This window comes from Protopterus annectens, chromosome 4.part0 (genome assembly GCF_019279795.1).
Source record: "Protopterus annectens isolate FY-2018-M chromosome 4.part0, PAN1.0, whole genome shotgun sequence".
NCBI lineage: Eukaryota > Metazoa > Chordata > Ceratodontiformes > Protopteridae > Protopterus > Protopterus annectens.
Window position 1 is genome coordinate 673,078,035 of NC_056733.1, and position 27,220 is coordinate 673,105,254.

General features: G+C 41.6%; 1 protein-coding gene across 3 annotated transcripts in view; it reads left to right on the forward strand.

The window, feature by feature from the left end:
- Positions 1–27,220, forward strand: part of VPS29 (VPS29 retromer complex component) — a 138,137-nt gene that overhangs the window by 83,820 nt on the left and 27,097 nt on the right. For all 3 annotated transcript variants that reach the window (XM_044068640.1, XM_044068641.1, XM_044068642.1), the window contains one exon: positions 18,936–19,171. In XM_044068640.1, the coding sequence (XP_043924575.1) occupies positions 18,936–19,171 (236 nt within the window). The remainder of the gene's footprint in view (positions 1–18,935; positions 19,172–27,220) is intronic.

The following is a 27,220-nucleotide window of genomic DNA, read 5'->3' on the forward strand; positions in this document are numbered from 1 at the left end:
TCCCAATGACTTTCCTCTGCCAATGCCAAGCACTTGTCTTTTGGCAGCACCCTTAGGGGGAAAGCTAGCACTTTTTCCGCAAAATTGGCACATGATCACCCAGGACAAATGGGTCTTGAATATAGTCTCTCAGGGCTACAGGTTCCACTTTCACACCCTTCCAAAGACAAAAGGTATGCCAGAACTGCCACACAATCAATGAGCAGAGGCTCAAAAGCAAGTTTTATCTCTCATGGACATGAGGCCTATTCAGCGAGGTACCACAAGAGCAGGGACAAGGATTTTACTCAAGACTTTTCTTGGTACCCTGAAAGGACAAAGCCTGGAGACCAATACTGGACCTGTCTATTCTAAACACTTTTCTGGACGTTCCAAAATTCAAAATGTTGACTCTGCAGCAGCTTCTGCCCATGCTGGACAAGAAGGCTTGGCTTGTAACTGTGGACCTCTGAGGCATACCTGCATGTCCCAATTAGACAATCTTGCAGAAGATACCTCAGATTCATAGCTGGCTCAATGCACTACCAATTCTCTGCACTGCCCTTTGGCTTATCTACTGTGTCCAGGGTCTTCACAAAATGCCTGGCACCAGTAATTGCATTTTGCAGACAAAGAGGAATTCAAATATATCCCTACTTGGACGACTGCCTTATTCAAGCAGAGAACAAAGATATTCTACTGAAGCATCTGGCGTTTGTTAAAAGATTACTAATTTGCCTAGGGTACACAGTAAACGAAAAGAAATCAAAACTAGTACCCTCTCAAGAGATAATATTCCTGGGTGCAAGCTTAAATACAACTGCCCAGATGGCTTATCTCACGCCAGACAAACAAAGGCAACTGACTTCTTACTTCGAAAAGATGGCAACAAAGACCCAGTTATCTGCAAGAAAAATTCTGCAGGCTTTGGGCTTCCCAGTTATCTGCAAGAAAAATTCTGCAGGCTTTGGGCTTCATGGCATCCTGCATTCTGCTAATTCCATGTGCAAGACTGCATATGAGGAAGCTACAATGGTATCTAAAAAGTGTTTGGACTCAACATTGCCACATCCTGGAAACATTAATTACATTCATTCCCTGCCTACAACAGAAGTTGTAGGCATAGGCCTGTCACCATAACAAGGGACAGCCATTCACTGTACCCACAGCCAGGCAGACACTAACACCAGATGCATCAGATTATGCCTGGGAGGCCCACATAGCAGAAAAATGTATTCAGGGCACATGGCCTGCAAGCCAAATGCATCTTCATGATAATCAAAAAGCGATGCTAGCTGTACAGAATGCCCTGACAGCCTTCAAGGATCTACTCCATCCAGGACAACTGCTGATAAAGACGGACAATACTACAGTCATGTGGTACATAAACAAGCAAGGAGGCACACATTCCTACCCCCTCTGCAGACAAGCCATGACTTTGTGGAACACAGCACTGACTTATCAAGTGCACCTGCAAGCACAATTCCTGCCAGGAAAGACCAATACTCTGGCAGATGAACTAAGCAGAAACCTCATGGACCCTCACAAGTGGAAACTAGATCCACAAGTCGTCAGCATGATAACAAGGAAATGGGGATGCCCAGACATAGTTCTATTTGCCTCCCCTCACAACTGCCAACTACAGAGATTCTGCACAAGGACTTATCACAAACAAGCATGGAAAGTGGATGCTCTGTCGTTCAGCTGGAAAACCCTTACAGTATATGCCTTTCCTCCTCTGCTTCTCCTCCCCAAGGTACTCTTAAAGGTCAGACAAGAGAAGCCAAAAATGATACTGATTGCCCCAGACTGGCCACTCCAGCACTGGTATCCAATCCTAAAGAACTTGTCTCAAGGCCCAGCCTGGACTTTACCTCAAATTCCTCATCTACTGACCCAACAAAACAGTCGGATCCTGCACAGCCAACTCAGAACACTAAATCTGGCTGCTTGGCGAATAATATAACCACTCAGAACACACCTCTCTCTAAAGCAGTTATGGATGTTATTTTGGAGGCCAGGAGTCCCAGCACCAGAAAATCCTATGCATAAAAATGGAAGAGATTCTCTGCTTGGAACCAGGCACAAGGAATTGACATGCTTGTACCAAATATTCCTCAGATTTTACAATACCTAACTGAGATGCTGGATAAAGGCCTATCCTCTTCAATTAAGATTCATGTCTCTGCCATTTCAGCTCATTACAATACGGATCCACCTATTTTTTCACATCCACTGCTAAGGCAGTACCTCAGGGGGCCAAAAACATAAGACCTCCAAGGAGAGCACCAGTACCTGCATGGGACCTCAATTTTGTCTTGGAAAAGCTCACACTGCCTCCTTTTGAGCCAGACAATACAGTTTAGATAAAATTCTTATCATGGAAAACAGCTCTGCTCCTAGCAATAACTTCAGCAAGAATAGTCTCAGAGTTACAGGCATTAATGGCTGTGGAACCTTTTATTATTTTCCATCCGGACAGGGTTTCTCTAAGGACATACCCAACATTTATGCCTAAGGTAGTGTCCAGTGTGGCTCTTAACCAAACCATTCATTTGCCTACCTTTAATCCAAACCCACAGAATAAAGGGGAGAGACTTCTGCATTCTTTAGACATACACAGACAGCTACGCTTCTACTTGGACAAAACTAAAGCTTTCAGAAAGACTGAGCAACTTTTAGTGGCATATGCTGCAGGATCGCAAGGAAAGGCTATTTCAGAGCAGACTATTTCAAAATGGATAGGCCACTGCATTCGTTTCTGCTATTCACAACATGGAAAATCAGTGCCTAAGGGCATTAGGCCACATTCAACTAGAGCAGCAGCCACTTCAGCAGCCTTCCTCAGAGGAGTACTAACCATGGATATTTTGGAGGCTGCAACTTGGACTTCAGTGCACACTTTTACAAAGCACTACCACTTACCTCTTTACTCTAAATCCAGAGCAGGCTTTGCCACTGCAGTTCTGCAGGGCCTCATAGCCACTCCTAATTCTATTTAGGCCCAGCCACCCAACCTCAACTTTGGGATTCATCCCAAGTGTAATGACTGCAACAGTGAAACACAAACATAGTACAGTTGTGTACCTACCATAAATGTAGATGTTCAAGTGTATTCACTGTTGCAGTCCAGGTTACTCTCCCACCATCCCCCTGTCATTGCTGGGAATTATCTGTACTTCTCTATTCTATACAACCTATGTGGTGTATTTGCTTGTAGATGAAGGTAATGTTTATGTTAGTGCATGCTTTTTCACAAGCAGAATTTTTAGCCTATCCTTTTGGGGGCACCTGATATCTGGAGCAAGAAAAACTGAAGAAAATGGTGTCGGCTGCATCTTTTATACCCTTGGCACACTGACGTCAGGGAAGAGGCAACAGCAACCAACACTGGACCAGGACTTTGGAATTCAGGCCGACTGCGGGTAGCCTGCCAGCAGGATAACCCAAGTGTAATGACTGCAAGAGTGAATACACTCTAAGATCTGCATTTATGGTAGGTACACAACTGTACTTTTTCTGTGTGACATCATTTCAGTGTAGCTGTGAGATGCTGAAGGCAAAAGGCCTTGAAAACCATTTTTGTTCACATTCTGACATGGAGTATCTGCAAAAAAAAATTGTAAAAGGAAGCACAAGAATAGGTAGAGGCATTTTACAGAAGCAGAGCCCTTGAGTGGGGCTTTCACCCATGCGTAGGTTCATAAGCCTAGCCAGTTTCCCTTTAAGGGTGAGAATCGAATCCTGTACCTTGTGACTATAAGGTAAACACTTCAGCCATTATATCAACCCCAAAACCCAGTCTTTTCAAACAAATCTTTTTGTCTTATATCAGGGACTCCTTACCCCAGCTCTGCATATCCTTTTGTATAACAGTTAATTTCGAGAAGTAAGTAAAACAAAAGAACCAGGTAACACAGCACTATATAAAACACTTGTTTAACCTAAAAAATAAAATCAGTAAAAAGTATATAACGATAAGCGCTTTCACACCAAATGTGCTTCATCAGATCTAAAAAAAACTAACAAGCAGTGCTTAAATACAGTCAGAAAAGTTCAAAGTCACCTGGTCAAGTCACGTGACCTCAACAAGGGTTTTAAAGGTGTATGCTCATTTAATCCTTTCCCTTTGTCAGATTGTAAAATTAACATCCATTTAATTTCATTCCTTGAAATGCTTTATATAAGCATATTTGTAAAACTGGTATTGAATTAAGTTTTTAGTTTTGGAATTATTGAATGTAGGAGCCAGAGGAGGTGATATTAAAAAAAAAAAAAACAGAACTCCTAGAAGTTAAATGGATGTTAATTTTACAGACTTAAAAGGAAAAGGATTAAATGAACATACACCTTTAAAGCCCTTATTGATGTCTTGTGAGATGTGTGTTAGCTGGTTCTTTTGTTTTACTTGCTACTTTTGAATTGGTTACTGAACTAGCTTTTACCTGCTCAGTTGGATTCTGTTTCCCAGTTTCGAGAAGTCCAGTTTTAAAACATGTACAAGCTGTGGAATGTATAGGCTGCCATATGGACACAATCGTTTGGATTGCCAAAATCCCTCCTTCAAGACTTTTTCTTTTTTGCAGATTCAGGGCAGTGAAATTCTGCTTTATCAGATGCCGCCTGCTTCTTTAATATTGTGTTTTCTTGGTGTAATGGCCACTGTGATCTATCTCGTTCCTGTAACCAGGCTTTTCAGGACAGTTTTGCAGTGGATGTTGTCATTTCATTGGTCCCTATGAACACATCCTGTGTCCTTCTCGTTTTTTCTCACTGGCATCTCTTGTCATCTCATAGCTTGGTGGCTAACTTTGGATCATGTTTTGAAAGGCCAACGCTTTGTCATTCCCCAACCAAAAGCCATGGTGACCATGGAGGCCCCCCCCCCCCGAGGTGGAAGGGCATTTTGAACGGAAGGTAGACCAAGGTCCCTATGAGAGGAACATCTTCACATCAGTGTCTTAGAGATGAGAGCAGTCCTCCTGGCATTGCAGGCCTTTCGAGACTGCCTCCAAAAGGGTGTAATAATGTTTAGACTGACCGCACTGAGGTGGTGTGGTACTTAAACAAGGAGAAACCTAATCTTATCCAGTGTATAGGGAGACTATGAGGGTGTGGCTGTGGGCAAAGGTCTCACAATTATTTTCTGATAGCAACACACATTTCAGAGAGATCAAATATCCTGGTAAAGAGTCTGAGCAGACCCATTTTAATGCCTCGCAAATGGTCCCTCAGACCATCAGAGGTAGCTCTGGTTTCCAGCCATTGTGGTCAACCATGCTGTGATCTGTTTGCCACTCCGAATGCAGCAGGTTCTTTGATGGATTCTCCCCTGAGGGACAGACATTTTTTACTACATATTTGTCCCTGGGTCTCCTGTATGTCTGTCAGCTTATGCCCCTGATCACCAAGTTCAAACAGAAAGTGTCATGTTGCAGAATGACTGATCTCCTAGCCTTATTCTGGCCTAGACAAGTTTGGTTCCCCCTTTTATGGCTTCATCTGTTATAACCTCCTTGGGTTCTGGATCCCATTCCAAATCTACTTTTCCCATCCATCAGGTCAGCCTTATCTGAATTTGAAGTCCTACAGGCTTGGTTCCTCTAGTTCCAATGTTGGCAAATGATCCCAAGCTCTCCCAGAGGGGGTGTATATTCTTTTCTTGTCTCAGAAATGCCCTACCAGAAAAATCTGCACTAGTAAATGGAAAAGATTTTCTATTTGGACCTCTTTTAGGGGCTTTGATTCTTTTTCCACTCCCTTAGAGGTGATTCTGTATTATCTGACTGAGCTGTTTCACTCTGGGCTTAATTACTCCCTCATAAAAGTTCAACTGGCCACCATTTCTAACTTTCACGTGAGGCAAGAACACAAGACTTTTGCACCTCTTAGGTTGTGTGAGGCCTTTTTAAAGGGTCTTTATTATATGCATGAACGCTTAGGTTGTCGAATATGATATGATCAACACCTGTTTAGCGAACGCACAAGTCATCGAAACCTCAAAATAAAGAAATACAGATGACCGAATCTTTTTGTTTGGCCAGCACCGTTCCACCCAGTGACGAACATAAAACATACTTCCCACTACACTGCTCGCTACATACTACCCACCCAAACAAAGTAAATAAACCACATACATACACTAACCTAAACCCTACTTCTACCCTACACTAACCCTTACATACATTACTATCTATGCACTTACCTTAACCTGCACCCTAACCCTAAGGTCCGTAACTATCGCACACTTACCTTACGGAGCTATACCAAAGAAGGGCCGACTATGCAGAATTGGGATTTCGAATTTCGTGTTTTCCAGCATTCGGCGTACTCCCAGTTCACTTAATAGGTGTCGATCATGCCGTGTTCGACAACCTAAGCGTTCGTGCTTCCAATATAGACCCTTTTTAAAAGGGACCTTCCTTCTCAGACCTCCTGCAAGGGATCCTATCCCTCCTTGGAACTTGCCTTTCGTCTCTCACTTTTCAAGTCTTGATAAAGGTGCCTTTTAAACCAGTGATTTACAGCAAATTTGAATTTTTTGCTCTTGGAAAACCACATTTCTGATCACTGTTACTTCTGTCAGAAGAGTATCAGTGATTCAGATGCTATAATGCAACCATCCTTGCTTTATCTTTCACAAAGATTGGGTTTCTTTGCAGACAAACCAACCTATTCTTCTTGTCTAAGGTGGCCATTGAGTCTAATTTGAACCAACCTATTCATTTATCAGTCTTTCCAAATTTCAGTAACAGAGGAGAGTAATATGCTTCATTGTTCAGATGTTTGTTGACAGGTGAGATTATTTTCTGTATAGAACCAAACAGTTCAGGAAATCAGATCAGCTTTTTTTGTCTTGCCTTCTTTTTCAAGAAAAAGTTAGACATGCCAGTTTCCAAAGTCACCCTGTCCAGACGTTTCTTTTGATTACATTGTTTATTCTCCAAAAGGTTTGTCACTATCTAAGAAACCAGAAGACCATTGCACTAGGGCAATTGCTAATTGCACTGACTTTTTAGCCATGCTTCCTTTGATGATTATGTGCTGTGGCCACTTGGTTCTCCACTCATACATTCATAGTTCATTATAAATTGGATATCTGGTCTCAATCTAGGATGTCCTCTGGCTCTGCTATATTGCAAAATGTTCTCTCCTAGTTCCTCCCTATTATCAGGCTGGGGACAGTTTGAGATGGATGGAAAAGACAACATCAGATAAGAAAGTTCTGTACTTAACCATAACACTAGATCTGTGTTGCTGTCTTCTGTCTGTCTCAACCATACCTCCTTCTGTTTCCCCTTGCAAATTGCCATTAGTACTTGTGTGGCTCTTGGAGGACCTTGTAGCTAGAACAAAGGTTTGAATTCAGCACCTTATGGTCTGTTTATCTTGGTCTCTGTAAACATTTTTTTGTTTTTTCTAGCTGTAGATCAGGTGATGTAGGACAAATTAACGGAGGAGAGTTAGACATGCAGTGTGTTATGGCTGGGGAGGTGGAGCTTCAGAGCTGAAGATTCTGTCTGATGTGTAGGCCTCAGATCTGAAGACAGCACAGATCTCGCATTATAAGTACATAACTTTCTTTTCCAGATGTTACCGTCTTGTATGCTGAACAGATGTTAAACACAATGCACCCAGTGGAAACAAGAGTATACACACCCAGTAAAAACTGAGTATAATGTAAAGTGACTTTTGATAGTGAAGGATTACAACCCCCCCCCCCCCACACACACACACACACATACACATTTGGTACATACGTCAAAAAAAGCCATATCTTGGTCCACCTTTGAGTATTAATTTTTAAACTTTTAGGCAGTAGCAACGGGTTGTTTAACTATAAAATGCATTTGAAATTGCTATTGTACCTTTGGGGGTTTTAGTGCAGCTCAGTGCTGAATTTGACCTCAGCATGTCCACCATATTAGATTATTTAAGCCATTGGAATTTTAAATGCAACTTGTTACACCTGAACAAAATCTGATAAACTGTGTGGGAGTTTTACTACTGATGCAGTGACAGTTCAATAAAGAAGTATTTCCTGACCATTGCTGATTTCTGTATACTGAAAAGAAGATAAATGTTGCACCATTCTTCTTCTCTTTTGGCTGTTCCCTTTAGGGATTGTCACAGCGGATCATCTGTTTCACTTTCTTCCTGTCCTCTGCATCTTGCTGTGTCACACCAACCCCCTGCCTGCATGTCTTCTCTCACCACATCCATAAACCTTGTCCTAGGCTTTCCTCTTTTCCTCTAACCTGGCAGATCCATCCTTAGCATCCTTTTCCCAATATACCCAGCATCCCGTCCAAACCAACGCAGTCTCGCCTCTCTGGCTTTGTCTCCAAACCGTCCAACCTGAGCTGATCCGCTAATATACTGCTTCCCAAGCCTGTCCATCCTCATCACACCCAGTGCAAATCTTAACATCTTTAACTCTGCCACGTCCATCTCTGACTCCTGCCTTTTTGTCAATGCCACCGTCTTCAACCCGTGTAACATAGCTGGTCTCACTACCCTCTTATAGACCTTCCCTTTCACTCTTACTGGTACCGGTCTGTCACAAATCACTCTTGACACTCTTCCCCACCCATTTCTCCCTGTCTGTACTGTCGTCTTCACCTGTCTTCCACACTCACCATTACTCTGAACTGTGTTGATACCAAGTATTTAAACTCATCCACCTTTGCCAGCTCTACTCCCTGCATCCTCACCATTCCTGTATCCTCCCTGTCATTCACACACATGTATTCTGTCTTAGTCCAGCTGACCTTCATTCCTCTCCTCTATAGCGCATATCTCCACCTCTCCAGGGTCTCCTCAACCTGGTCCCTACACACACTACAGATCACAATGTCCTCTGCAAACATCATAGTCCACTGGATCTCCTTCCTGATCTCGTCTGTCAACCTGTCCATCACCACTGCAAATAAGAAAGGGCTCAGAGCTGATCCTTGATGTAATCCCACCTCCACCTTAAATGCATCTGTCACTCCCACCACAGACCTCACCACTGTCACACTACCCTCGTACATATCCTGTACCAGTCTTACATACTTTTCTGCCACTCCCGACTTCCTCATACAATACCACAATTCTTCTCTAGGCACCCTGTCATATGCTTTCCGTAAGTCCACAAAGACGCAATGCAACTCCTTCTGACCTTCTCTATATTTCCTCCATCAACACTCAGTGCAAACAATGCATCTGTAGTGCTCTTTCCCGGCATGAAACCATATTGCTGATCACTATTCATCACCTCCCTTCTTAACCTAACTTGCACTACTCTTTCCCATAACTTCATGCTGTGACTGATCAAGTTTATCCCTCTGTCATTACTACAGCTATGCACATCACCTTTATTCTTAAAAATCGTTGCCAAAATACTTTTTCTCCAATCCTCAGGCATCCTCTCACTTTCCAAGATTTCATTAAACAATCTGGTTAAAACTCCCCTGCCATTTCTCCTAAGCACCTCTATGCTTCCACTGGTATGTCATCTTGACCAACAGCCTTCCTATTCTTCATCCTCTTCAAAGCTGTCCTTACTTCCTCCTTACTAATCCGTTGCACTTCCTGATTCACTCTCTCTCTCTCTCTCTCTCTCTCTTCATTCATCAGCCCCTCAAAGTACTCTTTCCATCTGCTCAGCACACTCTCCGCATGTGTGAGTACGTTTCCCTCGTTATCCTTTATCACCCTTACCTGCTGCATATCTTTCCCAACTTGGTCACTCTGTCTAGCCAATCGGTACAGGTCCTTTTCGCCCTCCTTAGTGTCTAATCTTTCATACAACTCTCCATATGCCTTATCCTTTGCCTTCGTCACCTCTCTCTTTGCCATGCGCCTCATCTCATTATACTTCTGTCTACTTTCTTCATCTCTGACAATCCCATTTCATTCTTCGCCAGCTTCTTCCTCTGTATACTGTCCTGTACTTCCTAATTCTACCACCAGGTCTCCTCGTCCTCCTTCCTCTGTCCATATGTCACACCAAGCACCTTTCTAGCTGTCTCCTTTATCATCTCTGCTGTAGTTATCCAGGTATTTGGTTACTCTTCACTGCCCCCAGTGCCTGTCTTGACTCTTCCCTGAACTCCACCTCAGTCACCCTTTTTCAACTTCCACCATTTGATGTATTGGAAGCAAAGTATAAAGCAAATGGCAACTGACAGTGAAGGCATGTGGGACCTGTGTATAAAAGACTGTACCACAATTTCCCTTCAGTATTTCATTATTAAACATGTAGACAGAGTAACTGTAAGATATTCCAGTGCAAAATTACCTTAACTGTTATTTTAACCTTGTGGATTTTTTCCTACCCCAACCTCCTATTGCTGCATTAAACCATGGCATGTTAAAACTAAACCAGGAAAAATATGAAATACGTTTTATTTTTACTGCTGTTGTAATGATGGCTTAGAGTTGATATTTCCTGAAGATTAGATGTTCTTCATCTCACATTGCTGCAGTCCTTACACTTGGGTAGTCCGCTGTCCTCGGTCGGCCCGAATATCAAAGTATAAGGCTGACGTCGGTCAAGGCGCATTTGACTGACATCAGGACGTCAGGGTACAAATGCGCATGACCGACGTCATATCCTCAGTCTTTTTTGCCGCATGGTCCGATGCAGAAGCAGCGTTGCAAGTGCTCTGAAATTTTTCGAATTCGGAGTTTCAGACCGAGTCAAAGTTGGCTAAGTACCCGTTGGGGAATATTTTAGTTTTTCTTGCCTCAGTGGTTTACCGGATGTCAGAAAAAGTGAATAACTGTATTTCTTGTGGGAATCAGATACCGCATAGACATTATCATACTTTGTGTATTCCTTGTTTAGGGCCGGAGCACGACGTTGTTGGGAGTCGCTTTTGTGCTAGATTCAATAAGCGCACTATAAAGAGAAGGTTAGATTGTGCGAGGTTAGTCTTCGGAAGCGGTGCAATTATAAAATGCCGTCGGATGCTCGGCGAAGAAGCGCAAGGACAAAGCAGCTAAGCCTAGGCTAGAAGAACCGTCCTGCGCGGGGTTCTTTAGAGGTGTCGGTGGAGCCGGTGGTTCCCGGAGGTTTCTTTGGAGTCCCAGGAGAGACTTTGTTATTGCAGGATGTGGCCTCTCAGGAGGCAGGTCAGTCTGAAGGGGCTTCTCAGGTTTCTGTACTCCCTCCTGCCTAGGGTGGTTAGGCCCTCCTTCTGTTTCCAAGACTTCTCCCAGAGGCAGGCCAGGTTTAGCTTCAGTTGGTGTCACCCCTAGTTCTTCAGGAACTGTGCCCAAGAAGCATATGCTTAAAATGGCAGAAGATTTGATTACTTTGATTAGAGGTTCTTTGCCCCTCCTGATAAGAGACCTAGGGTGGAACCTGAGCTGGGAGTTTTGAGCAGGCTTCGGATGTTTCAGAGTCTTCGACTGAAGACTTGCAGGAGTATTCTCCTTATTCTGATTCTGATGTGGATGATTCTACTCCTTCTGCTTCTCCTCCTGAGGATTTTTCTTTTCAGAGACTCTTCATTCCATGAGGGAGCATTTTAAGTGGGAAGGTCAGGACTTCTCTGATTCCAGGAAAAGGCTTAGGGAATTTTGTTTTACCCCAGCATAGGCCTTTGGCTATACCTCCTGTTCTGGATGTGGTGGAAGATGTTTTGCAGAGGCTTCTCTTAATCCTGATTCTTTGCCTCCTGCTCCTGTTAAACCGGATAGGTATTACAGGGTGCCTGAAGCTCATAAGTATCTTTTAAGAGTCCTAGGGCAGACCCAGAAACTGTTAGTCAGGGGCCTAAAGGTGTTAAGGCTTCTGTTGTCAAAATCCGGTTCCTCCAGATAAAGAGGCCAGGGCTTTGGATAGATGGGGAAAGAAAGTTTATACTTCTTCCACCCTAGCTATGAGGGCTTTGAATTGCCAGTTTCACATGTTGAAATACCAAAACTATCTCCTTTCACAATTGAAGTCTAAGGTAGATGCTCTGGCGGAAGGTATTGAGTGTAAAGAGTTACAAGATTTAGTACATGTTTCTGAACAGGTGGGTAAGCATTCTTTGCAATGTGGTTTTGATGCTGTACAGGCCTCGTCTAGGGTGGCTGCCACTGGGTCAGTTCTTCGCAGGCACGCCTGGCTGAGGGATCAGAATTTATCTGACCATGTTAAGACAAGGATTTTAGATGCTCCTTTACAATCTGATGTGTTGTTTGGTTCTCCTGTTGAGGCAGTCTTAAAGAAAATGGAAGAAAGACAAGGCTAAGTCTATGCAGACTGTTAAAGATTTTTTGCAGGTTCAGCCTCCGAAGTTTAGTAGAAATTGGCCTACCAAGGGGTGGACGTATCCTTCTTATGATTCCCAGTCTAGGGGTAGGTCTAGACGTGGTAGGGGCAGAGCTCAGGGCTCTTTCAGGCCTAGAACAGGGAGTTCACCTGCACAGTCTTCGGGTGAGGGCAGGGGTCAGTCCTTCAAACAGACCCAATGACCTACCTTTTCAGCTGCCAGAGCTTTTTCGTCTGGCAGCACCTTTGGGAGGAAGGTTGGCACTTTTCAAGGAAAATTGGAGTTTAATTACCCAAGACAGATGGGTATTGGATATCATACACCACGGTTACAGGTTTTATTTCCATACCTTGCCTCCTTTCAAAGGCATGCCAGACGTTCCTCCTCAGCAAAGAATAGAGGCTCACAAACAAATTTCTCTGTTACTTCAAATAGGGGCCATACAGCCGGTCCCTATGCCAGAAGTGGGCCTAGGATTTTATTCTCGCCTGTTCCTAGTACCAAAGAAAGGGAACACATGGAGACCAATTTTGGATTTATCTACCCTCAACACTTATCTGGACATTCCCAAGTTCAAAATGTTGACGTTACAACAGTTTTTACCTCTGCTGGGCAAAGATCATTGGATGGTAACTTTGGACCTCAAGGAGGCTTACCTTCATGTTCCTATCAGACTGAGTTGCAGGAAGTATCTGCGTTTTCGGGCTGGGACTTCTCATTATCAGTTCTCTGCATTGCCCTTTGGCTTATCTACTGCGCCCAGAGTGTTCACGAATGTTCTGGCTCCAGTGATAGCTTTCCTCAGGCTAAAAGGAATGCAGATCTATCCTTATTTGGACGATTGCCTGATTCTGGCTCAAGGAAGGGACGAGCTTCTTCATCATTTGGAATATGTGATAGCAGTGCTAAGATGCCTGGGGTATTCTGTGAACGAAATAAAGTCCAGTCTAGTACCCTCTCAGGACATGTGCTTTCTGGGTGTAAGACTGAATACAGCATCCCAGATGGCCTTTTTGACCCCGGACAAACAAAAGAATCTTTCCCTTTACTTTCATCAATTGTCTCATCAGTCCAGGCTGACTGCAAGGACAGTCCTTCAAGCCTTGGGGTTCATGGCATCTTGTATTCTGGTGCTTCCCAATGCCAAACTGCATATGAGGAAGTTACAATGGTATCTCAAAAATGTATGGACACAGCACTGCCAGGATCTGGACACTGTCATTCAAATAATACCTTGCATTCAAAAGGAATTGTTGTGGTGGGCTCAGGAATGTCACCTAAACAAGGGACTCTCTGTGACCCGGCCAGAGGCGAGTCAGATTCTAACGACAGATGCCTCAGACAAAGCTTGGGGAGCTCATCTGAATGGAAAGTGGATACAAGACAAGTGGCCTGCCAGACTACAACATCTACATATCAACTTGAAGGAGATGTTAGCAGTCCAGTTTGCATTAATAGCTTTCAAGGATTTACTTCTTCCAGGGCAGGTGTTGATTCTAACAGACAACACAACTGTCATGTGGTACATCAACAAGCAAGGGGGAACACATTCTTATCCTCTATGCAGGCAAGCAATGATTTTGTGGGAGACTGCTCTCAGTTTACAGCTAAATCTTCAGGCAAGGTTTCTGCAGGGAGCACAGAACTCCTTAGCAGATGTGTTGAGCAGAATTATGGATCCCCACAGTGGAAATTGGATCCTCATGTATTTCAGAAATTGACAGTGTCATGGGGAACTCCAGACATAGATCTGTTCGCTTCTCCACTAAACCACCAGCTGCCAAAGTTTTGCGAAAGGTTTCATCCCACAGCTTGGAAAGTGGATGCTCTTTCTTTCAATTGGAGCAATCTTCATGTGTATGCCTTTCCACCTCTGCCTCTCCTCCCAAAGGTACTACTAAAGGCCAGACAGGACAAGCCAAGGATGATTTTGATAGCTCCAGATTGGCCTCGACAGCATTGGTACCCATTACTGAGAAGCCTGGTGCGGAGCCTCCATGGCCTTTGCCTTGATTCCACACCTGTTGTCTCAGGAGGACAGTCATTTGCTCAGTGTCAAGCTTCACTCTCTTCACCTAACAGCCTGGCATATTCTGTTTTGAACCATAGTGGGTCTCAACTTCCACAGCAAGTTTTGAATGTTATTTTGGAAGCTAGAAGGCCTAGTACAAGGAAAGTGTGATAAATGGAAGAGATTTTTATTTTGGAGTGCAGCAAAGGATTTTGATGTTTCTGAGCCTAATTTAAGTGTGGCTCTCCAATATCTTACTGAGTTACTGGACAAAGGTTTGTCCTTCTCTTCTATTAAGGTTCATGCTGCAGCAATTTCGCTCACTATGATTGTGACCCACCATTGTTTTCTCATCCTTTGTTCAAGCAATTTCTTAGAGGGGCAAAGAATATAAGACCCCTCAATGAGCTCCTACTCCTGCTTGGGATCTCAATTTTGTGTTGGAGAAACTCACTCTACAACCTTTGAGCCTGCAGCTACTACCGAGTTGAAATATTTATCATGGAAGACTGCTTTTGTTGGCCATTACCTCTGCAAGAAGGGTTTCTGAGTTGCAGGCCCTTATGGCGGTTGAGCCTTTCTTAATTTTCCATAAGGATAGGGTATCTTTACGTACTAATCCTTCCTTTATGCCTAAAGTGGTTTCTAGTGTGGCTTTAAACCAAACTATTCATTTGCCTACTTTTTATGCAAATCCCCAAAATAAAGGGGAAAAGATTTTGCACACTTTAGATGTACACAGGCAGTTGCGATATTATTTGGACAGAACTAAAGGGTTCAGACAGTCTCAGCAGTTATTTGTTTCTTTTGCTTTGAGTTCTCAGGGCAAGCCTGTGTCAAAACAAACTATTTCTAAGTGGATTGGGTTTTGCATTGCTTTCTGTTATTCCCATCATGGCAAGGAGATTCCAGCTGGGATTAGGCCTCATTCCACTAGGGCTACTGCCACTTCGACAGCTTTTTTGAGGGTGGTGGCAACTAAAGATATTTTGGAGGCAGCTACTTGGAGTTCAGTGCATACTTTCTCTAGGCATTATCACCTTCCACTTTATTCTAAATCTAGGGCTGGTTTTGCCACTGCTATTTTGCAGGGTATTTTGGCAGCTCCTGCTTCCTTATAGTTTTGCCATCCTCCCTTTCCTCTGCTTTGGGATTCTACCCAAGTGTAAGGACTGCAGCAATGTGAGATGAAGAACATAGTACAGTTTTGTACCTACCATAAATGTAGATGTTCAAGATCCACATTGCTGCAGTCCCTCCTCCTTCCCTCTGTAGTTAGGGCGGTTGTGTGGGTTGGGTTGTCAATATGTGTATATTGTATATATTGTACATATTTTTAGTGCAAGGGTGGTTGGTTGGTTGTTTGCTGTCTTTTGGTTTTGACCTTTCTTTTTAGGGTCTTCTGACATCTGGGGCAAGAAAAGACTGAGGATATGACGTCGGTCATGCGCATTTGTACCCTGGCGTCCTGATGTCAGTCAAATGCGCCTTGACCGACGTCACCCTTATACTTTGATATTCGGGCCGACCGAGGACAGCGGACTACCCAAGTGTAAGGACTGCAGCAATGTGGATCTTCGAACATCTACATTTATGGTAGGTACAAAACTGTACTTTTCACCCTGCTTCCTGAGCTAAAAGCCATATAGTCCCTGTTTTATGCCAGACTGCGATACCAGATATTTGGTAGTAGGCATACCTCTCAACTGGCCAGAATTTCACAATGTCCAGATCTTTGCCTCTTCCTCATAAAATGTGTGGATTTCTAGTAAATCACTGAGGATTGCGGTCACTAAATAATGACAGACATTTGAGTTTCAGACTTCGTGTCTTTCAGAAAATGCATGCTAATTTAAGACTTATTATTCTAGTAAGAACAATATTTAATTTTGGGCCATCTTCCCTCTATGATTTTTGGCTTTTTCCATATTTATTTGATAAGAGCTATGGTCCCCTGTACAAAGCCATATATTAATTCTCTTATGATGATTTATAATGTATGTGTTTGTGTAATTACGGTAGAATATGCTAAACTCACTCAGGACTACCATTATGCTGTGAAGGATTTTACTGCATCTCAGGCTTGATTTACATGACAGAGCATTGCCTTCATCAGTACATGGCTTTTATGCCTGCCTCTCTCTAGGTAATAGCAGAAATGTTGCCTGTGGACTGAAATGTTTGATTTTTATTCTTCCAGTGGAGTGACAGGTCAGTCAGCATTTGCTCTGGACACTAGTTTCACCTGCTTTTTTGAACACAGATCATATATCCCCCACTGAAAACAAGGCACAGTGTCAGACTATGAAACCAAGCATTCTGTGAAACTGCATGTGGTAGTACATGTGTAAGGCAAAAGGTCACTTTCCTTATGACAGTGTGCAGTAAGCATTAAGAGATTGTGTAGGATACTCCTACAGAATGCATTCAAGGTGGTCAGTCTGTCCTCAGTAATTTAACTGCATTATGATCTTGATTTACACAACAGCACATCTGTCAATGCAGAGTGTATTCCTCACTCTCAATGTAGTAACAAAAACGTTGTATTATGTGGAGCACTGTTTATGAATTTCTTTCTTTTACTTTTGGTTTTATGACAACTTGGTGTACATGTATTCTGGATATTATTACGTCTGTTGAAAAGGCAGAGGGATACTATCATTGTCCCCCTACCCAGGAAATTGTTGCTTGACTGTAACAATAGAAATCATTGGAAACAATGCATTTTTGTACCTTTTATGTGATGCAGTGTGTCAGTTTCTCTAGGACAATTCATAAAACAAGCATCACTGAATTATAAGATGTCTGTACACAAATGCACTTAGGACTACTTTTCTACCTTCAAGGATTTAACTGCATCTGAGTCTTTATTTACATTGTGGTACGTTGTTGTCAGTACATGAAAGTTTAGGTCTCACACAAAATGCAGGACTAGAACCTTTGCATTGACTAGTGAAATATGTCTTTTTACTTCTGATGTAATGACAGCACAACAGACACAATCCTACATTTTCATAGTTATGAAAAGGATGGTCACTTGGAGCCTAGGTTTCTCAGTAAAGGGAATACCTTTGTACTGTAACAAATTTCATGATGGGTACATCGAAAAGAAAGGGATAGTTAACAGCATCTCAGATCACTACTTGATGAGGATACAGAACTGGGTGTAACAGAATGATCAAGGGGTTACCTTTATTGGGAAGACAGTAAAACTAAGAAGGGCTAATGAACTGAGGATGAATGTGAGTAGATAATGAATAGGTGACCCAATTTAATTATGTGAATTAGTGACTGAACAGGTATATGCTCTAAAATGTTGACAAAAGGAACAGTAAACTGCTTCCTTAAATGAGGTTCATAGGTGCATACTAAGCTGTTGATCTTTGAGGATATTAAGAAGTGTAGTCTTACATTCCTCTGGTATGCTGTAGTGGTGACTGAACAGACATGTCAGGAGATTTACTTGTTGCCCCTCTCCGTGAAGCACATGGTGCTAAACCGGAGTAATTTTTTATGTTTTCCTATCCAGTCATCCAAACTATTTTTGAATAGAGTAATAGAAGTACTTTTCTTTATGTGGAAGTTGGTTCCATAGGAGCAGTGTTCTGTGATACACAACTGCCCTCCAGTATGTCCCATTTAAAGAATGGACAATAAAGAGCTGACTGTGTAAATATTAAGGAAATAAAGAAAACTTAAAAATATTTCATATTGGTATACATTTTGTTTTTTCTCGTTTGTAGTGGGAATGAAACCTTTTTTATTAATTAACAGAGCTAGTAATATCTGAAATAGTTTGGTATTGTGCCCTGTGAGATTTGTAAAGAAAAAAGAACAGAGTAATGCAGTTGTAATGTGCACTGGAGCAGCTTGGATTAAATGCATGTTTCACAGTTTTGAAACCTGGTTATCCGAGTTTGGCGTTCATGTAGCATTTTTGCAGTTCTCAGTATTGTAATACAGTTAAAACTGAAAACTTGCTTAAGAAATAAAATGAGGAAGTTTATCTTGGTACCACTACTGAAAATACCAGAAGTGTATTGGTCAAACATAGTTTAGAAAATAAGAAATTAAACATAATATTCTTTAACCAGTGGTGGTTTCTAAATTCACTGATACGATAATATTGAAAACAGTTTTATGATTTAAAAAAAAATTAAGTTGGGTTCCCATCATGTCTAAATAACTAGGGCTGCATAAAGCCACTTTAAAAATAAAGGTGTTAAGAACTGTTAATATGTAGCTGTATAATGTCATGTCCTGATAACTATGTCTGGAATAGTTCTCCAAAGTCTATTTGTGTGTGTGTGTGTGTGTGTGTGTGTGTGTGTGTGTGTGTGTGTGTGCGTGCGCGCGCGTCTGTGTTTTCTAGGTTTCATTATTTAGAAGGTAGAAAAGATATTAAGGTATTTTAAGGGTTTTCAGTTAACTACCAGATAATGTTTTTTGAGGTATGTGTCATCATGTATATACTGTACTACATAAAGGTTTTTATCTCAGAAAGCAACCATGAGGTGTGAAAGCATCATCTTTTTATATTTGTCTGTATGGGTCTTAACTATCTAATATGTGGTTACTGTTTCAACCTAGTTTTCTGCGTATCCTTAACAAAATTGACAAGTCATGTGTTTCGATCTGATTAATTTTAAATTTTGCACTTTGTATAATGTGTTGAAATTGATTTTGTTTTGCAGAATTTGAATTACCCTGAACAGAAAGTTGTAACTGTGGGGCAGTTCAAAATTGGTTTAATACATGGACACCAAGCTATTCCCTGGGGTGATATGGCCAGCTTAGCTTTGTTGCAACGTCAGCTGGATGTGGACATCCTTATTTCAGGACACACACATAAATTTGAGGCATTTGAGCATGAAAATAAGTTCTACATCAACCCAGGTTCTGCTACTGGATCATATACACCTATAGAAAGGTACACTTTTTTAATGAAGTTTACTACTGTATTCATTAGAATCAAAGTGATAATGAATTGTTCATACCAGAAGTAAAATTGTCATATCTCTTTTCTGCATAATATGTACAGTTGTCTTAAGGAACACAAAACCTTTTATCCAATGCAAAGTTTTAAGAAAGAGCAAGATAGTTGATGACGGCACCATTGCTCAACTAAGTTAGTGGACCAGATTGCTTCAGATTCAAAAGTGTAGCTAGTCAAGTCAGTTTATCAGAGTTGCTCTTTTGTGTAAAGTACAGTGTTTCATGAGTGGAAGTGTATAGATTTTTGTGTGTGTGTTTGTCAGAGTTGCTCTTTTGTGTAAAGTACAGTGTTTCAGGAGTGGAAGTGTGTGTGTGTGTGTGTGTGTGTGTGTGTGTGTGTGTGTGTGTGTGTGTGTGTGTGTGTGTGTGTGTGTGTGTGTGTGTGTGTGTGTGTGTGTGTGTGTGCGCACCTGTGACATTAAATTGAAATGCAGATTCATTGAACTCAGTTCAGTATTTGCATTTCAAAAACCCAAACCAACACAAAAGAAAAGAACAGCTGTGATCAAAGGAAGCAAAGCAGTCATGCAACCAAAACTCTTCCACTACATAGAGCCCCCCTTTTTCCCCCCAAATAGTGATACTGTTATGGAAAAGGGTTTTGTAAGGTAAGGTGTATTGTCTAGGTTAGGGGCAGAAGCAGGCTTTGGATTAGCACACACTAGAAATATGGTCTAGGGGCCATCCCTTGAATGGAGGAGGAAAGGTGAAGACATTTTCTTCTGTAATGTCAGTGGATATGTGTGAGGCATTGGAGACTTTCTTATCACAGACCTCAGTTTATGCATGCAAACCAACAAAAGAACAAAGACCTGGTCCAAGGTTATTGCTGTTAATTCCAGAGGTCTTAAAGAGAGTGGTGGTGTTCATTTTTTAGAATTCCAGGTACAACCCCTTTGCTGGCCTGGTACAGAAAGTTATGGTAATCAAAGGAATGGTAAAGTGATTTTGGGGATAAATTCATGCAACTTGGTTTAAAATGTAAGAGCCTAATGTGGGACACTTTTATATTTTCATTATTGTATTACTAACTAGCATATCCCAAAAGATTTGCATTTTATGCAGTTTTATGAAAGATGGCAATGACTTGCATAAAGAATTTAGATCTGAAGTTGAAGCTATAGCAGAAGAAATGAATGAGCATTGTGAATCAACGTTGTATAAAAAAATTTAAAATAGTTTTCAGAGAAATTTAAAAACATGAACTCTTGTTAGGAAATGTAAATGGAAAAAAAGGTTAAAAGAAACGTAGATTTTACACTGCGAAGAAAACCAGCAATAGGGGTTTACATGAGAGAGCTAATCTCAAAGAAGTAATAGTTTACATGCAATAAGAGGAAAGGAAGTAGGAGCTTTTTTAGAGAGAAAAATAAACTTAAACCATTTAAACATTCAGCCATTGAGGAAGTGGGACTACAATATGTCTGGCAACAGGAGATTTCAACAAGGTCTGAAAAGATGGCGAGACCAATCAGGGAGCAATAGAATAGAAAAAAGGAAGACTTTTTTTAGAATGAGATAGAAGGAAACTGAATGTCACTACAGTACAGGGAACAGACAAGCAAGATTATTTTCCAGTAATGGAAGAAATAGAATACAGGGAAATACCAAAAAAAAACCAACCAAGTGGAAGATATTACCAGTACAGTTGTGTGAAATAACCAATGAGCATTGTTTTACTTTTATGTACCCTATAGATAGTGCAAGTATGATTTTTCTCAGTAAAGGACTGTCAGTTATAGTTAATTAGACCAGTCATCATGAACACCATTTTTGTTTTAAATACATTTATTAGGCAATTAAACTTACACTTGTGTAAAAACTGGTATGTTTAATACTTCTGCCAGCATAGAGAAATTAAGAAAGCTAGTATATTTTGACTAATTTATTGTTCAAACTTTGAATATTTTTGTAAATAACATGGGGTTTTGAAATTAGAAATACTTTATTTTTAACTTTAGATGAAAGCATAAGGAAAATAGGGACTGAAATTTGTAAGGATAAGAATCTAATATTTTTGAAAGCAGGTCAGCATGGGATGATGGTGATTATAAAGATGGATTATATGAAGGTAAACAACTTTTTTGAATGGTAAGAAAGCATATTGAAAAGTTAATTTAAATTAAATTTTAAAGCTAAAAAAGACATTGATTCTGCTACTCTATTTCAGATTTATTTATGGAGGTAAAAGCTAAATGAAAAGTTGCTGGATTTCTTTGGCTTTTGAAAAACCTAGGATTGTACTATTTTTTTCTGAGTTACATGGGAGAAGGAACTCTCCCTCATTTAGACCAGTTCTAAGTGCAGCCAAATCTAGAAATGAACCACTTGCAGTGGTAGTAGATAATGTTTTTTAAATATGGCTATAATTAAAGTTGATTCCTTTCTTAAAAATCATTTGATTTTGTTCTTAAAGTTAAGGATTTTGTATGTGATGCAAATGAATGGTTTGTGATGATGGATGTAAAATCTCTGTATTCTGCCACTTTACAAGAAGAAGCTTTGTATTTAGCAAGGTTGGTTAAAACTATACTTGGTAAAAATACTGTATAACTAATATGCGATTTATTGGTGTTAACCCCCCCACACACACACACACAGCTACACAATCCTGGTGATCTTAGACTAAGAAGAAAAGGCTATTAGTACTTCACTTTTATATGAATTACATTAACAGGTGCTATTAATTTACTGAAGATTCTTTTTTTTAATGTGGAGTAGTGATGTGAATGTTTTAAATTTTTAGATTATACTGAAAAGTCAACTGCATTTGGGTTTTTAACAGAAAATTCAAGATAGTAAACAGTTTAGATATTGAATTGTTTAAAGACAAAGAATAGAAAATTATTGGTACAAGGATTTTTAGAAGGAATGTTGTGAGTAATAATTTTTTACGTTTTACCACTGCCCATCCATTATGGCTTAAAAAGAATGTTGTGGTGAGAAGTTTAATTATGGCCTCTAGACTTGAGTCATGTGAAGAATTTCTTGCGTTGGTGGTGGAGTTTTAAGCAGATGTTTTTGTATAGGGAATATACTTTAAATATAATCATTTAATTGCTGAAGTAAAAGCCATTAGGATTGAAAAATGTAAGCCATTTGCTAAATCCACTATCAGTACTCTGTCAAGTGAAAGAGGTACAAAGAGAAAACGAGGTCAGTAGAATGGTATTAGACCATTCTTTGTTTGGTTCAACTGTTAGAGGGGTTATAGTTTCAAACTGGAAAATACTTGAAGCAAATTTTGTGGTACGGGTTGTGTTAGGGCGGTTCTGAAATTTAGGTACAGGAGAGGTGATAACTTTTGTGGGAAATGAATGTTAATGAAAAGTGGAGATTTCAAAGTAAGAAAAGGACCTTCATATGGGTTTTGTAGATATTGCAAGTACGACAAATAAATAACCTTCAATAAATACATTTGAGGTATGATAGATATGTAGGGACAGAAGGTTTGTGCAACTAATGCAGAAGGGGTGATTATAGATATATATATGTATATAGTTAATCACACACACACACACACTCACACATATATATCACTTTGTGATACATATCGGTTATTTTATATAGGCAAGGTGGAAAGGAAAATTTCTTTGAAAATAAAGGATCATTTGTACTCCATTGAGACTGAAAACAAGTTTAATGCACTTTATTGTTGTTCTGTAAAAGTGTTCAGGAATTAAGAAATTTGGATTACTTCTAGAAAAAAAATGATGCGAGTCCAAGGGTCAGCTCCCAGTGTTCTCTACTGTCTAGCTGATGAATCTGAATCTGGGCATCTTGGGGCAATGTAGCAATTGTCTCATGTATACAGACAACCCTCTCTTCCTACCACCCAACACCACAACCTGTGAGAGATGCACTTATCTAGCCAAACTGAGGTAAAGCTCTCTCCAACCAAGACTGAACTTGACAGTCAAGAGGAGAACGTAAACACTTGTACCACACCACACTCATCACATAGTCCCACTAAACCTACACCACCAAAATCCATTGGTCTATATTAGAACACCAAACATTTGAAATGTCGAGTGTTCTAATATCGGCCCATTTTCAGCGAACGCTGAAAATATCGAAGTGACAGGAAACCAAATTTTTTCCTAGGGAAAGAATTTGGTTGTCCGTTTCTGTTGCTTCGGTATTTTCAGCGCTCTGGTGGAAATTTACGGGTCGGGTTCAGGTAAGTGTGCTATTATGTGGACATGTGGGTTAGGGCGGGTTAGGTGAGTTACGGTTAGGGTGCGGGTAAGGTGACTGTGTGATAGTGACGGACCTTAGGGTTAAGGTAAGTGGATAGTTAGTGGTGTATGTATATTTTAGTGTAGGGTTAGGTGTAAGAGTTTAGGTGTATGTGTGTGGATTACTGTTTGTTTGGTGTGCTTGTGTTGTGTGTATGTGTTTTGGAACAACAAATATTTTCCCTAGGAAAAAATTCGCTGTTCCGAATGTTCAATGTTTTTTTTTTCAATTGCTAGGGTTCGATATTAGAACACTTGACATTTTGAATGTTCAGTGTTCTAATATAGACTCAAATCCACACATAGAAACATAAAAACATTCGCGGAGGCTGTTGATAATAATCTGCTCAAGCAACAGAGACCTCCAAAGCAGAAACGCAAGCAACCTCCCCCCCCAACACAATCCAAATGACACATAGCCACAGACTCAGTGTGCCACTCAACCACAGCCCATAAGGCAAAACAACACTAGTCATAGATAACTCTATAGTCAGGCACACTGATGTCCCACTCACCAGGCTAAACAAGGAGAAGGTTATTGTCAGCTACCTGTCTGGTGCCAGGATCTGCCACATAACCCATGCACTCAGGTCACTCCACAACAAGTACAAATATGGCTCTGTCATTGTCCATGTTGGTGTGAATGACCCAAGATGTACCTCCCTGGACTACATGAAAAGAGACATGGAAGAGCTCTCCGATCTTGTAGCCCAGGCAGGTATGACCATAGCCCTGAGTAGCATCCTGCCATCACCCAGAATGATTCCGCATTACAAGGACAAAATGATTGGCTCCAACAACTGGCTGAGCTTCTGGTGTCATTCTAAGGGGAACCAGTATCTGGCATGACATGGTCGACAGACCACAATGCTTTGCCAGAGATGGCCTGCACCTGTCATCCCTGGGATTCTGGATACTGGCTAAGGCTCTTGCTGCCCATATAGTGCCTTTTTTAGGCAAGGTTCAAATGACAAATTCACCACCGTAACCGGAACAGGCAAGCAAAAACTGAGGGTAATGCTACTCAATGCTAGAAGTCTAAATCTCAAAATGCACTCCCTCGAGGCACTCCTTGAAATGGAGAACATCGATATCTGTGCAGTGACTGAGACCTGGTTCAAGGCTCCAGACAGCACCCCTGCATTACCAGGCTATAACTCATACCACACTTTTCGGCCACCTAACCTGGATCGAAACACCAAAGGTGGAGGTGTGTCCATATTCATTAAGGATATCCACACCTCCAGGCTAGTTGCTCAGGATAGTGCATCCGAGGTTATCCAAGTGCAATTAACTCTGGGCAAAACTGCAATCCAAATTGTAGCTTGCTACAGATCTCCCACCATGCCCCAGGATTCCCACTCCTCTTTGATATACTGGAAAATATTAGGGTTCAAACAAACACCCTAATAATGGGTGATTTCAACTACCCCACCATTAACTGGGAAAACTCCTCTTGTACCAGCTCCTTGCTCAACGCTTTCTGGAATTCATAAATTCCAATCCCCTGGATCAACTTCTCTACACCCCCACCAGGGGCAAAAATATCTAGTCCTTACTAACATGAGTGACCGGTGTTCCACACCTGAAGTCAACTCCTCGTTGGTCAGATCCGACCATAAGCTAATCGACCTAGATATCCACATCCCGCCCACACCCCCCCATTAAGGAAATCACGGTAAAAAAATTTCTCCAAAACCAGCTTCATGCTTCTTAAGACAGAAGTGGCGAACTTCATGACACCCATGCAGATGGACAATACAGTTACGACTGCTGGATCCTACATAGATGCACTGTATAAGAACTTACAATAGTGCATGGATCGTGCTATCCCAAACAGAACCAATACACTATCCTCCAACAAAAGGAAGCCAATCTGGTGGTCTCCTGCTATAAACAAACTGTACAACAGAAGGAAGAAACCGTTGCAAAAGAGAGTAAAATCCCTTGAGTGGAGGAGTTCCCTGGTCAGCTTCAGTAAGAAGCTGAGATCCCTTACAAGATCCTCTAAAGATAGCTATGAAAACAAAATGGCCACTAATTCTAGGGACAACCGCAAAGCATTCTGTAGCTATGTCAAGAATCTCAGTGGCAACACCCAGATCTGCTCTGAGTTACAGCACAATGGCATCACAATTACAGAACCAACTGATATTGCCAACGTCCTGGCAGATAGGTTCAGTGTTAACTTTACCCCCTCTCACCCCCTAAAGGGTCCATATCTATACAGGAAGAATGCAGAGTCCCTGTAATCACAACTACGCAGGTAAAAGCTGCACTCTCTAAAGCCAAAAACACAGCCTCCATGGGACCGGGCAACATCCAAGGCTGCGTTTTACACGAACTTCAGAACGAACTGACTCTCCACCTAAGCACCATGTTCAGTGATAGTCTCGCATCCGGCTTTGACGCACAGCAACAGCTATCCCACCCACCAGGGGGAGCCACCACTGATCCCTGAACTACTACACCTACTTAGCCTAACAAGCCCGCCCGTGGGGGGCCATGAAACTATCATGGAACTCATAAACAAAGACATTGGTAACCTCCAAACTCTGGACCCCACCCAGTTCGGATTTGTGAAAGGCAGATCATGCCTCCTGAACCTGATCGACTTCTTTGAGGCAGTCACTAAAACTGTAGACGAGGATAAGGTGGTTCACACAGCCTATCTTGACCTCGCCAAGGCTTTCGACACCATCCCTCATTCTGGAATTATAGCTAAACTCACTAAACTAGGTATAAATTCCTATGTCACAAGATGGGTTGCCAATTGGCTCACTGACAGAACCCACACTGTAAAAGTTGCAGACTCCAAATCTGACTTCAAACCAGTGACAACTAGAGTACCACAGGGTTCAGTCCTGGGACCTTTCCTGTTTGTTATCTACTTTTCGGAAGTACAGGCTAACACATAAGGCCTTTGGCTAATGAAGTTCACAGATGACTGCAAACTAGGAGCCATAGTTGAATCCCCAAATGATGTGGACATCCTGCAGAAGGGCCTCAATGAGACAGATGCCTGGTGAGAGCCATGGCCTCAAGTTCAATGCCAAAAAGTGCATTGTCATCCCCTTTGGTAAAAACTCTGTACCTATGAACTACCACATAGGTGGCAGTCTACTTAATGCCAAATGTGTGATAAGAGACCTGGGGACCCAGGTGGACAGTAGTCTCTCCTTTGATAATCACATCGCCACAATAGTCAGGAAATCCTTCTATGTGGCACACCACATCACAAAATGGTTCTCATCTAGGAAAAAAGAGGTCATAGTTCCCCTCGACTCGACACTCAGACCCATTAGAGAGTACAACACCCCTTTTGGAATGTACCTCACAAGACATTTGCAGCAGCTGGAAAGGCCACAGAAGTACTTCACAAAGAGGATTACTGGCCTCAAACAGATGCCCTACACTGACCGTCTCAAAAAAACCCAGCTTTAATCGGTCGCATATCGCCTACTCTGAGGTGATCACTGCCTAACGTATAAAGCTATGTCAAACCCAGAGCTGTTGGACATGCTACACCTAAAGAAATCCCAATCCCTTCGAACTACACACTCTATGGACCTAAACCTTGTCACCACAATAAACAGGATATGCTGGAGGGATAGATTCCTGTCCCAGAGACTTCCCATACTCTGGAACAAGCTTACCCATCTATGTCAAGCAAAGTTCCTCATTAGCACTCTTCAAGAAAAATCTTGATAAGTGGATGGGAAATGGGAAATACACCCTGGGGATCA